The following is a 14094-nucleotide window of genomic DNA, read 5'->3' on the forward strand; positions in this document are numbered from 1 at the left end:
GGATATTGTACACTGTTGTAGGAAACACTTTCTTATTGTGTTAATGGACATGTTGACCTGTAGCAAGACATTGTTGACACAGAAATGTTGAACGTTTCTATGAAAAGTAAACACATTCATCCTCCTGTGTTGTGTCGCTAATAATATCACTGCTCTCATGTAAAGGAAATGATTGTGTCCATCTATATTGTCTCGCTGTCGGCCCCCTCTGAGGTTAATCTGTTCACTAGAGGATATGATGAAAGTCGTCCAGGATTAGATTTCCTGTAGACTCTGTTCAACATAAGGATGGCCCTCTGGGTTTTGTCTTGACAGGGTAGATGAAGAGAGATAGTCACAGGCTCAAGCTTCATTCTGAGGTAGAAGTCGTCTTCACCTTTAAATGTGTCACTTTGCACCTAAACAACCTCCTGACACAGCTGCTGCGTGTGTGTGTGTTCACCTCTGTGTGCAGGCTGTGAGAGGGCAAAGTAAAAAGTGATTTATGAACCCCCGGCCGGCCGGCTCCTCTCCGGAGGCTCCCCCACCCACATGGGCTACAGCTGAACACTCATTAAGTCTGTAATTAGAAGAGCAGAGGATGCACCGGTCCCAACCCACCTCGGGGACTCTCTAATCAGCCATTGACACGATCAGCTCCCCTCGCTTGGTCAGCGGCTCGGCAGCCGTGGGACTGACGGGGGGAAGCACCCGACCTAGCTGAAGGCGCAGCTGTCCCGGTTACAAGTGTGCACGCTCGGTTCCAGCCATGTAGACCGACAGTGATCATGCAGAAGTTAGACTTGCGCTTGTAAAGGTGTCGAGTCGACAAGGGGATTAATCTGTCTGCTGATCAAGGAAACACTGCGGGAGGAGAGAGAGAGCAGGCGAGACGCCCCATGACAGCGTTTCTGCAGCCTCAGTTTAGGACAGTTTCTACCGAGGGATCAGCTTTTTTATTTACAGCCTTACTACAAAAAAGAGATGAAGAATATTATTGGATTTTGAGAGCTTAGACCCCAGCACACAGCACTTTTATAACCTTTTTAAGTTCAATGAACAATTCAACGGTCAATAATCTTTACAAAAGAGTTCACCAGTCCAACAAACCGATCACAACATCATCATCAATATCAAGTCAACAACAAGGTTACAAGGATAACTTAAATATCCAGCCATCCATTATCTGAACCGCTTGTATTGTTCCAGGTCGCAGAGGGCTTCCCCAGCTATCATTGGGCGAGTGGCGGGGGTTTACCCAGACAATCACAGGGCGGAATTAAAATCTACAAGAGAGAAGAAGTGTACTGTACCTGAGTGTCGGTTAATGTGTTTTGAGAGTACAACTCAGCCTTGAAGTTATTTCAGCGGACTCTTCTTCATCGTCTTTATCTGGAAGTTTGTCCTTTTTCAATGCCGCAGATCTCATCAAACTTCCGCCTGGGTCGGTCAAGGATTTTGAGTTCCCTTGAGTAGACGGGGAATTTACATTTAGGTCATTTCACCAAATTATAATGGCCAAGTGCACAAATTGAAGCGAAAAAAAAAAAACTTAATGAAGAACCTTTTTGGGTTCGAAATGTTGTGCATTTCCCTAAAGTGGTGAAATAGAAATTTTAAATAGAGCTTTAGTAGTATTGGGATTTCTCAAAGGCAGCAAACTAAAAAAATCAGCCCAAATGAACTAACCTGTTTTTAGATACCACCACATATCTTATGAGAAAATCATGAAATCTAGAAAAAGTATTGGAAACTACACTTCTCCAGAGTTGTTGTGCATTTTTGTAGAGACCCCTTATATTGTTGCTATTCACTTATTATAAGCTGAGAGTTGATAGTGTTTTCAAAAAACCTGCAGAAACTGGAAAACTCTGCCGCTCACATACAGTGCGAGTGTCAGTCGTCATCCTTTATCGGTGATTCAGCGTGTTGAATCTGCAGACTGGAGGCAGTCTGGATGAGAGCTCGCTGACTGGATGTTCAGCTCAGGAAATCTGTGATTTCACTCTTTTAGTGAGCCGTGTCTATATTTTTGCAGCCAGCTCTTCTTTTGTTGTTCTACAAGCAGAGAAAAAAAAAAAACAGATTTCATGATAACATCAAAACAGCAAGCATTTCCTTTTTAAAAAAAGATGTATTTAGCTTGGATCCAGTACAGAACAAGAAACTGATGTGTTACATACAATTGAAATCCCTGCCCTAGCTAGGCCTTTACGTTTACATATGCAGCGTTCAGAACCATAAAAGCATACTGCAGATAATGAAGATACAATCAAATATTAGATCTTCTAAAAAGTTTTTTCTTTTCTTGGATTATAAACCCAGTTATTTCCCCTTTCAGTATGCCAGTTGTCAGCGAGGCATCAGCTGTAGTCTTTGTGGTGCGTTCAAGTCCAACAGTTTGACATTGAAGAGTTTGATTTGCATATTTGTGAATGAAGTCTCCTAAAACTGACAGTCTCAAGTGAACTGACCTTGATTATAGACTTCCTTCCTCCTCCTGTGTGATGGCTCTACGTGGCCGTACAGATTACTACCTGCTTCAAAAACAGGCAGATGAGAGTTGAGTGATATTCTCGATGAATCCAGGCTGTGCACTCTGCACCTTTTTTATTTTATTTTTATCCTTCCACCTCCCTTTTTCCCCTAGTTGCCTCCAGTCCTCACCCCTGGGCCCCGCCCTCCCTCCCTACGTCTCCTGCCCTCTCCTCATATAATCTCAGTCTTCCAGATTGCAGCATCATAAGCCCTCTGTGAATGGCAGATGGGAGTGCTAGGTGGGCGTTCAGAGGCCTGGCGAGGGCAGTAGTGGGTGTTAAATACGTTCAAATCCCTCTCTCTTTAAATGCACCTTCTCCTCTCTTTTTTTTCATCTTTTTTTTTTTTTTTTTTGCTGCTGCGTGCCTTTCTGAAAGCTGCTGTTTGAAAATAAATCTGAGAGGTGACATGATTTATTGAGTCTGAGTCTGCCTGGTCATCACATGGATGCTTTGGAGCTGCACACCTGGCTTTCTGTGAGACGACGCGCTTGTGTAGAACTGTTGAGTTAGCAGCCATACAGCTTTCTAATGACGTCTGAGGCTGTTTTTTCTTTTCTTTTTTTTCAATACAAGCATTTCTTTATAAGATATTGTATCCTGGGTGCAAATCAAGCACTACATTTTCTTCTTTTTTTACTCATTTTGTATCTACTGATGTCCCTTCAACACCAGAATCACTATCTATTACACCCATAGTTGACCTGTGAGAGTAATAAGCGCTTTGGTGATAAGAGAGGCTTTCTAAGGAAATGAACGAGTGGCGGTTGTGGGTCTTTAGAGAGGGCATTTGTTGCCTTAGAAACCCTTTTTTTTAGGAGGAAACCCCCACCCACAGTCACGCAATTGATGGAGGATCCTTTAAATGGTGTCAGAGTTGAAAGCCCATCAGCAGGGAGAAAGATGCATATCTGCAGGTCATAAAGAGGACATATGCTCGTGTTCAGCTCTATATTTTTATCCTGGGAGTCCTTTGGAGTATTACGGTAATATCCTTTTTTTTTTTCTGGCCCTCTCTGCTGCCCGCAGCCGTTGTCTGAAACAAGCAAGCAGGCTGTTCTCCTGTCTCCTTCCCTTAAAGCTCACTCTCTTCTGATTTTCCAGCTTTCCTATCGCTCACCTTTTATAACTTCAGGTATAAAAATGTATATGAATTCCAACAAGTTATAATTAGTCACCTTTTTAAAGAAGTCTAGTTTCCTCAAAGGAAAGCCATGGAAAGCATATAAACCTTTTTATGAATTTGGCCTTGAGGTTTGAGCAAGACACTGTTTTATCTTTTATTGGGACATACTGTATACACAGTTCTGACTCTGAGCTACATTAGCTGGCGATTGTCAATTTGGCAAGGAGTTAAAAGGGATGAAAAATAAAAAAAGCTTGAATATATTTTCCTTTAACATGGCATTCCATTATTTACAGTATATTATAATATCATATCAATCTTTACACGAGGACCAAACAAACTTCAAATCAGTTCTTAAGTAAATATTTCTGCATGAACGTTTACTACATGTGAAAAGTAAATATATCCCTCTATTTTTAATGATGCTATACCTTTATCAAGAACATGACCTCAGACATGCTCACGCCATCTGTACACGACATCTGTGAGACTATAAAGTCGGCTCTGGCCATGTAGTCTGCTACCGTGGTTTTATGGACCCTTACTTTTGACCTCTGTGTTGATAAGAGGTTGATGCTCCCTGGCTGGGCTGTTATTAACCCCTCTTTTGCTCTTCCCACACCCTACATCTCTCCCCCTGTCCTTAAATGACAACAGCAACACTTGGGTGAAAACGTGAAGCTGCCACTTAGACGCACAGAGGTCAAAGAGGAGACAGAAAGAACAAAAGCACGGCAGGGTTTTAATTCCTCATCTGACTTTTCACAGACTAACCAGGCTGTATGAACACCAAGTTATAGGAACTTATATGACAGCTTCATTAATGATCTGTAACTTAATACCCTGGACCCTGTTGCACCAGCTAAATGGAAGTTCTGTCTTAAGGTATTGTGTAAAGTCAACACTAAACCCTACGTTGAAACTAGTTCCATTCTAACTTAAGTTGTTTCACTGTTTGGTTGATATTACGTTAAATAAATTACCTTCCTTTCTAGCTGGCATATCCCTTAAATATTCACTGTGGCGCAGATGGCCTAGTGGTTTGGTCGTGCCCCAATAACAGAGGATATGATCCTCCGAGCAGGTGACTCTGGTTCAAGTCCCGACCTGTGTCTCCTTTTCAGCATTTCATTCCCCACTCTCTCTCCTTGGTTTCATAACATTTCTAAATATCGCCTGTGAAAATGCTAATTTAATGCGATTATGTCCTGGTAGCCCGACCATGCAACAGGAAATGCTTATGTCACTGATTCTATTAGCCCATGTAAGGTCCTTGTGCAGTGAATATCCAATCTGCTGGATGAAAACAAATCACCAAAGCTGCAAGAACAATTACATATGTTGAGATAAGACCTCTAATTAAAGAAGGATATTAGCTCATAGTTTGTTCCTTTATTATTTACAGTCTATGGTTTATTCATATTGGTCAACACCATTTTATTTCTAAATCGATCAGAGACATTATGATGCCTACACCGGTGAGCTTTTGACAGCGTCATCACAGAAAACAAACCCGGACAGAGATTGGTTTCTCAGTGCAACAGTTGTTTACTTTGGGGTTAGATGTTTGTCTTCATCTGCTGGTCTGACACACCTAAAGTAAACAATAACTTATTTCCCCCCCATAATCTCTGTGGAGAAAACGTGTAAATACAGATTGTGCATTAAAGCACAGACACAGCAGGATTTTGGAAGTCTTCTGGTTTGCATTTGTAGTCAGAGTATCATTGTCCACCATTGTTTCAGCAGTCTTACACTCAGGTTAAGAGTTGGTGTGCGGAGGACTAGAACACAACCACAGTAATGCGATCCCTGAGCCTATCGGCAGTCGTCTAACAACAATTAAGCTTCACATATTGTCTTTAAACAGACACCTGCAGCTAAGAAATACACTCTAAAATGTGTTCTCTCAACATCCTTTACCTTCTTGCTTCTCAAGTTGCTGGTTGGATTGTTAACAATTCAAAACATGGAAATCTTGGCAGGAGGTATTTTTGTCGCTTACCTTCTGGCAACACCATTCAAACAGAAATGAGTGAGCCATCGAATATATACAAACATACCAGCGGATAGTAGGAGTGTTGAAATAAAGATCCTACGATGCATCACAAATGGGGACGTGGACGATTCTGCACCCATACAGTGATGAAACATTATCGATTAGTGCGTACTGTTGTTGCTTGTAGACTTTCCAGACACAGTTGGATCCATAAAATTGTTTTATTTTGGTCTACAATGTAAAGACATGTATGTTGACATTGCTCTCCAAAGGAGTTCCTATTTATATGACTGCTTGTCTTCATTGATTAAAAAGTAGCTATTTGCAGTAATATAGAAAATTGAGGATGCATCCCATCGTTGTGCATCTTTTATATGGAATCGTAAGACGAGTGTGGGTTGCAGAGTCGTAGTGGATAGAAGATAAACCTTTGAAAGCTTATGGGCTTCTTTGAGAAACAACAAAGCAGTTACTCTTTTCTGGATGTTCTGTAAGTAAGAGGAGGTGAAGATGTGCCTGCACACATAGCAGTGATTGTTTGCAAACATGGCTCGGTGGGTTCTTTTTTGGAGTATTAAAACTGGTTTACTAAGATTTTTTTTAAAACCGTCATATGGCAAGCGTTTTGAAACTTTAGAAAGGTGGTTGCACCAGTAACATCACTTCATACGCAGCTGCCAACGCTGAGGCTGCTGGCAGTTACTTCTAAATGAAGTTCACAAACAAAATTCTTTGATCGCCACACCCTCCCTCTCGGTGAAGTCTGTTTTTGTTTTTTGGGGGGTTTTTTTGTCTCCTTTATTTCATTTACACGAAGTCTGTTTCCTTGTATTATGGAATGTCTGGGTAGGAGAAAGTCTCAGTTTTTTCTCAATTTTTCTTTCCTTATTTTTTCATCTGCTGATGAAGACTGTGTTGAGTTCATTGTTCAGCACCAAACCATTTCCTGGAACACAGACAGCCCTGAGCCAGAGAGGAAGCAGATTAAAGACTAAATGGAGCAATTAAAGAGCAAACTCCCACCATCCCTTAACTTCTCTCTGATTGCAGATAAGCGCCTGGCACTCTGCAAGCTAGAGCCCTCAAGAGTCATGTGGGGTGTGTGTGGTTTACTTTGTGGAAATCTGCATCATTATTGATCCGGTGTAGCACAAATGTTACATAACCCTATTATGCTTTGTCATCCTTTACTTGACCCGTGTATGATCCTTGTTTATAGCTGGTAAGACTGGCCCTCAGTAGACTCTAGAGAAAGAAGTCAAAAGCAGCAGTGTTGGGATTTGGAGCATCGTTGCACATAGAAGAGGACTTTTATCTTAACTGGAAAAGAGAACCGAAGCAGGACAGAAGACTTTTTTCTTTGGTCCCAAAGCCACTCTGGCCACTAATCTCAATATTCACCTTTTACAACATTGACCTGGCCTCCCAAGGCACCTCTTTGTTTCTCCAGATTTCACAGCCAAGGAGATTTAGGGCCGTACAGAGTCCCCAAACAATGACTGGCTAGCCTCCAAAGAGGCTTGTTGAGTGGACAGACTTTTCCAGCAGCAGTCCAAATTTGATTAGCTTCCTAGCCTTGTTAGAAAGGGAAACAATATCTTAGGAATGAGAGCTAAACAGGAGCTAATCGTGCAAAAAAAAGGGCTTTAAATATGGAGGATCAGAAGCTTTTGATTTGAGTGTGGAACACTGAGTTTGTTTATCTTTTAATAAGTAGACAAAAACTATAAATGTATGTTACTTATTTATCAAACTGTATGTATACGTCCAGAACTTGACATCACATCTGATGTAAAAGGTTATTGACTGGAGAAACTGCTGCTCTCTCTCAGCTGTCTGTCTGTGCAGCAGGGTGTCAGGTTAGCAAGCGGGCAGCTGCCAAGTGGGTTAGGGTGGAAATGAGAGCGCGTCCATGGCCCTGCGCCAACACATCACCAGCACTTCCTCTCCACCACCATCACTGTTGTACACCGTTACGCATTACGCCGCACATCTCGGCACAACAAGTCCTTTTGCTTTCTTTTCACTCAGCACAATATAAACAGTGTAGTGAAGCGTCTCCACTATCACACCACTGCAAACAAAACCACGGCGGAGCGTTGTTAGCCCGTGTCTGGCACAACGTGATTGTACACTGATTGATTGAAGTCTGTTAGTTTTCTGAGAGCCAAAACAAGACCACAGGTGTCGCTCACAGTTTGAAACGAGAGCAGACGAATGCCACAAATTCTACTCGAACCAAGATTGTTGATTGTTGTTGTCTTACATCCAGTAGGTCAGAGACGGCTTAACCGAGGTATGCTTTTAATGTCAGTCAGTTACTTTGCAACTATAGTGATTTATTTTTGGAACTGCTCTGCTCATAGTGGATTACCGTTGGGTCTCTAGACATGCTCTTTGTGTGAAGTGTCTTGAGATAACAATTGTTATGAATCAACGATTGATCGATTGATTTTTTTATTTTTATTATTATAGATACGATTGCCTTGTTATAAAGTAAGTTTAATTTTTAGCTGATACGACTACAATCAAATCTAAAAATTTAAAAAAAAGAGATTGACACTTTAAAATAAACACTTTGCAGCATCATTTTTTATAGTATGAGCTGATATTAAGTTTCTCAGCATGCTTTTAGAGCTTAAGGGCAAAGTAGGATAACCTTATGGACTCAACCATGTCAGAGTTAGCTGATTTATCAAATAATTAAAAAAAAAAAGTGAATAATCAATTTCTTCAAACAATTGATAGAATCACACAGCATTCTTAAATCCTTTAGCTCTGCAACAATACAAATATAGACCACTCTCCAGTGGGGGAACGAACTTCCAAACTCCATTCGATCAACAGCGTCCCTTTGCCCCTTTAAGAAAAAGCTAAAGACCCAGCTCTTTCTTGAACACCTACGACCTTCATGATATTAATGATGACGATGATGGTTTTATTTGATAATGAAGATTTTATGATGGCTTTCATGTTGATTAGAACTCTGAAGGATCAGCTGTTGTTGTGCTTTGCTGCTTTAAAGCGGATCGTTTGCACTTTCTGACGTCGTTTCCTCCTTTCTAGATCCTTGCTTGTGTTGTACTTACTCTCTGATGTACATCACTAAAATCCTCCCCTAAATGAAATGTAGAATTGTCATGTTTTTCAGGTGAACTCTCCTTTTGACTTCACTGTTATTTGTTTTTAGCTGAAAAACCTGCTTTATAATGGAAAAGATGCCGTATTAAGGGATGCATTTTCAAACATAAATAAACATCAGCTACCGTCCCATGTTTTTTCTTCTGACCTTGCACGAGCAGACAGGCCACACTTTCACTCATTCTTGCTTGTCAGTTGTGAGGATTTGATTGTGTTTCCGCCTGAAGCTGAATTATGAATAGGACAGGAGCAAAAGTTTATATTTTCCAATGACAGGAAATGAACCCCGTGAACTTTCCACATGGTGATTTGATTTTGGCTGTTAGAAGTCAGTCAGGAGCCATTCTTACAAAAGTAGCTACAAGCTCCTCCAAATAAATCTAACCAATCAACACGTTGGAACACGCTCATTTTGGGGAAAATACTCTTAAGATATCTGAGTTGTTCATTATTTTATTTATTTTTTTACACCTGAATCAGAAGTGCTTTCTCCTTGAACGTCAGCTGTCCTCAGGCCAAAAGAGCCTGATTTTCTGCATGAATATTTCAAATGTGAGCTGTGGAAGCCACCTGCTCTACCCCCAGCCCTAAATGCTCAAACCTTCTGATAAGTGGTCCAAAGCCAGCTCCTCTTCTCCTCTGCCAGGATTACACACATATCGGCTTACATGCTGTGCAGAGTACAGAGGGCTGATACTGGAGCAGGTGTAAACACTCAGCGGGCCGTCACAATTTACAATCATATGTGAAATAAACACAAGATACTTGTGTCCCAATGAAAGGATACGTACTCAGAGAAGAAACCCCTCATCCCAATTACGCCCTTAAACCCTACTGATAAGTTACATAACCTACCTGTCAGCCCTTAGTTTCCACCGCAACCCCAAACAGTGTTGACACCTTGAAGAGCCCAGGCTCCGTTCATGCGAGCTCGCCAGGTAGTGACAACGGCGATACTACCGACCCTACCACATGGCTCCTATTGGCACCGCTCATCTCCTAGGAAACACCAAACGATTCATCGGCAAGAAGAACGCTTTCAAACATTTGAAGTTGGCTAACATAAGTTTTTGATATTTAATTAATTGTAGATGAGATGTGATGAAATTAATGGACTAAAAATAACCAGAATAAAAACTGTGAAACGTCTCCAGACTCACCGTGTCCTTCAACGTGAGTCACGTCAGATGGATTCTTTTTTTTTTTGACTATGGAGATTGATAAACGATGTATTCCAAAACTCCCACGATCCCAAGCTTCTTTACAATGCTATTATCTGTCTTTTAATATTTTCGATTGGACAGAGATTGCATGCTCTGCATTAGGGATGCACAATGAATCATAATTTAATATTTGTCCAAACATGAACGTTGGCAAGTCTGAGTTTATCGCAAAAATCTGAAACAATATTTTCTTCAAAGAAGTGATGCTTTCTGACTCGGCAAGCGTACATTTTTCCTATTGGATGGAGGCCTGATTATAACTGCCATCATTTCACACCATTTTGATGGAGTCACATGAAGCTAGGTAACGTAGCGATCAGTTACCCTCAGGTTATTTGGTGCCAATAAAAATTCAGGAGAAATATGTTGCAAACACAAGTAAAACATTAAGAGCAGCACATTCACATTGAGTTATAGCTAATTAGCTTTAACTATTATTTGTTTTTAGCCTGTTGTCAGCGACACAGCATCATTTCAGTTATTCTATCAAAGGTTGTTTGTCTGTTATTCTCAGTCTCAGTGTGAACATATTGTTTTCTCTTTTCTCAGTGCTTTTAGGCGTCATTGCTCAGTAGTCGGTCTCTGTGGCACATGAGTAGCTTTTAAGATTCCCGATATCTGCATACACAGTAGGAGAAGCTTTGTGGAGTGTCTTAACTTTGGCCTATAATCATCCTATCAAGTAGCCTCAGCAGCTTTGCTCCAGTGTTTTTATCTTTTAAAATCTCCAATTGATTAAAAGCTTTTAAAAGATGAAAATAGTGTGTGGGGGGTGGGGGGGGGTTTATCTTAAATTTAGGCCACCAGGAACATAAAAAGTGTACTTCTAAACAGGACTTGCTGAGAGTTTCCCCAGAGAAACACCCACTCAGTGACCTGCAGGATAATGAGCAGGAGGGTCTGTAGATAGGAGCTTATAAAGTTTACAAAGTGAAAGGAAGTCTGTGTTTGACTCATCAGCTCCAACCTCTCTAAGGGACAAATGGGACCATTGTTTTCCCTGATTAAGTCAAGCACTGTTTCGGTCAGATGTTTCTACTGTTGGAAGTGTCAAACCTTTGCCCAAAAAACATTTAGAATGAAACACGTTGTGAACGTCATCTCCAGACTGGCTCGTAACAGGAGACATTTTGATTATTAACAACTTTAACTTCAAAAGTTTGTTTTAAATGTAGGGCTCATGGGTGTTTCCATCTCCAGATTATTTCCTGAACAAATCTGTTTACTAGTCATTTTGAGAAAAAAGAAGAGCCTGAATCTTTCTTACAAATCTATCAGAGCTCATTATGACCTCTCATAATTTATTAGTTTTGATTGGCATCTGTCCCAAATCTCAAAATGGTGCAGTTTAATGTTTTATAAAACATGAATGAGAAACAAGTCCAGATATTTTAGAAGCTCAAATGAAACATTTTCAAGAAAAGGGAAATAATACATAAGTTGATAAGCAAACTGCTTTTCCTTCTTAGACTTGTGCTTTCAACATAACATTAGACCGCACTTAATCATAAGAGGTTCATTTATTGCAAAACTGCCTCGTTTGTTAGTTATTCAGGTTAAAATGGCACCAAGAACGACGCCTGTTTATTCATTTATGAATGGTGTTTTTTTGTTCAGGGGAATTTTTATGATAATGATTGTAGCCATAGACGTGTTGGTGTACCTGTAACAGAGGAGTAAAACAGTCAGCGTGTGTTTGGGTTTAAAACACAAGACGACGCTGCTGCCTTCACTTGGATTCCTTCTGAATACATATTGATCATTTTAGTAATCGATACTTCCCCACTTATTACTTTCCTCATGCTTAAGCTTTCCTCATAGGACATGAGATGTACTTTAACATCGGCCGCTATCCGGTGTGGAGTATTGAGCAGACGTTGAGTGCACTGGAAGTGCTGGTGTGAGGGAGGAGAATGTAACCTCTATTTAAGGTGGCCAGGAGGCGGCTGAGTGGGAGAGCAGCCTGCTGGGGACCCCTTCTGGTTACAAACAACATTTCATCAGCAAGTGACCCTTTTTTATTTATTTTTTTTATCGGCCACCCACTGGTTTCACAGTGTCATCCAGCGTGTCTGTCATTTAACAAGATTTACTCCTCTGTGAGAAAAACAAAATACAGTTTATGCCGGCTGTAAATTATTGATATGAGGAGTGAGTAACATGTGGAGAGTGAAAACTAGATGTTACTCAGAGTTCTGTGAAGAGTTGATGGCATAAGACTAAAAATATTAAATTCATTGATTGTTTTGATACTCGATAGTTTAAGAAAATAATGAAGCAAATAAAAGCATAAATTATATTTTCATAGAAACGAGTTATACAAGAAATGCTGCTTAAAGTGCATTATGATGACAGAAAAACATCATTTATAATTACAATGTAGAATTGATATCAATTAAAGGATGAAATGCCATATATATATATATATATATATATATATATATATATTTATATTACTTTATTATATATTACCAACAATACAACACTTTTTTTTATTCCTCAGGGGAAAATTTGTCATCACAGCCTTGCACAGTGTGTGCACGGGATACACATATATAACGTATCACATGATACCTACTGGAATTTAAAAAAAAAAATGAAGATAAAAATCTAAATTGGGATCCTACATTTGCTGAATACAACTTTTAAATCACATGTTGCCGTGCATACGTGCAAGTTGAAAATAGATAAGAAATGAGGCAGTCATTATATTATTTTTATGATATGATTATATTAGTCATTATGATATTTTGGGGGTTTTGGGAGTACCGGCTCACATAGTGGATGCTAAACAAATATGTATTTGTTTTTAAATATATGACATGCAAACAAGATATTTCATCTTAACCCATTAATGGAAACAAAAATAATGTTTCATATCAATATGTATAAATCTAATTTTCCAAATAAATGTTTTGACTGGGCAGACATGCGTCATAGTTTAAGATGTCATAACAAGCGACAGATATGACGGGAGGTTTTTATATTAGCGACCTAAAGGCCGAGAATTAAATCCTTCAATTGGACGGTGATGAATGATGAAAAGTGATGATGCACCACCGACCAAATCCAGATTCCAGACTAAACATTTATGCCCAACTTTATCAGAGCTCAGTGGCAGCGGTAATTGAACTTTTTTTTAGCTTTGTATTTATTTATTTATTTTCCCCCCTCCACACACTTCTAACTACGCTGTTTAGTCGAGCTACGTGACTGATCCGTCTGCTGTCAGGGCTTTCACTCAGCACTTCTGTCTCTCTCTCTCTCTCTCTCTCTCTCTCTCTCTCTCTGACACTCTGATGAGTCTGCCAGCTAATGAATTCCCCAAAACGAGCTGAAACACACAGACGGCGGCGATAGATCTCTGTTTAAAATAGACTGGCTCTGCTCGGGGACCTGGGTTGACACCCCGGGTTTGGACTGCAGCCTCCACGTCTGATCAATGCAGACAGTTTGTGCTGAGTGAGACTTTAGTAATCCTTGATTGTGTGAATTCATCTCTTTCTCTCTCTTTCCCGCTCTCTCTTCCTCCAGGATGTACCCGATAAAAGAGGTTCCTGTGGCGCCCGAGGCACTGACTGACTGGCTGTACCACAGGTTCGTGGAGAAGGAGGAGCTGCTGACCCACTTCTACGACACAGGTCTGGATCACTGCACCCGCTTTTAAAAGTGTACTTCAGTATTATTTGTTATAAATCTATCATAATGACACTTCAGCTGTTTCACCTATCTTTACAGCTCGCACCACATCTGATACAGATATATATGTAAAACCGTATCAAGCTTCCACGGCTACAGTTGACTGATGTTGGAGTGCAGTTGTTGCTGGGAGACGCTGTCAACTCACTGGCGCACATCACCTGAAAATCCTACCAATGTTTAGAAGAGATGCTTTTCTAAAAAGCCCACGATGAGTTGCTAATCAAGCGCTTTGATTTAATGCTTAAAAGTTTGAATCACACTCAAAATGACAACATAATTAAGCCTACTGTGGCTTGTTAACGTTTGCATTCATTCACATTAGACAACGGCTTTCGTTGATGTTGTTTTGACACCTTGTTGGAGTAATCAAATGTTCTGCCATTGAAA

At 40.3% G+C, this 14094-nt stretch overlaps 1 protein-coding gene across 3 annotated transcripts in view; it reads left to right on the plus strand.

Annotated features, from left to right (window-relative positions):
* lpgat1 (lysophosphatidylglycerol acyltransferase 1) overlaps nucleotides 1-14094 on the plus strand; it is a 47116-nt gene that overhangs the window by 30667 nt on the left and 2355 nt on the right. For all 3 annotated transcript variants that reach the window (XM_020628273.3, XM_020628276.3, XM_029275971.2), the window contains exon 7: nucleotides 13540-13646. In XM_020628273.3, coding sequence (XP_020483929.1) covers nucleotides 13540-13646 — 107 coding nt within the window. The remainder of the gene's footprint in view (nucleotides 1-13539; nucleotides 13647-14094) is intronic.

This window comes from Labrus bergylta, chromosome 15, assembly GCF_963930695.1.
Source record: "Labrus bergylta chromosome 15, fLabBer1.1, whole genome shotgun sequence".
NCBI classification, from domain to species: Eukaryota; Metazoa; Chordata; class Actinopteri; order Labriformes; family Labridae; genus Labrus; species Labrus bergylta.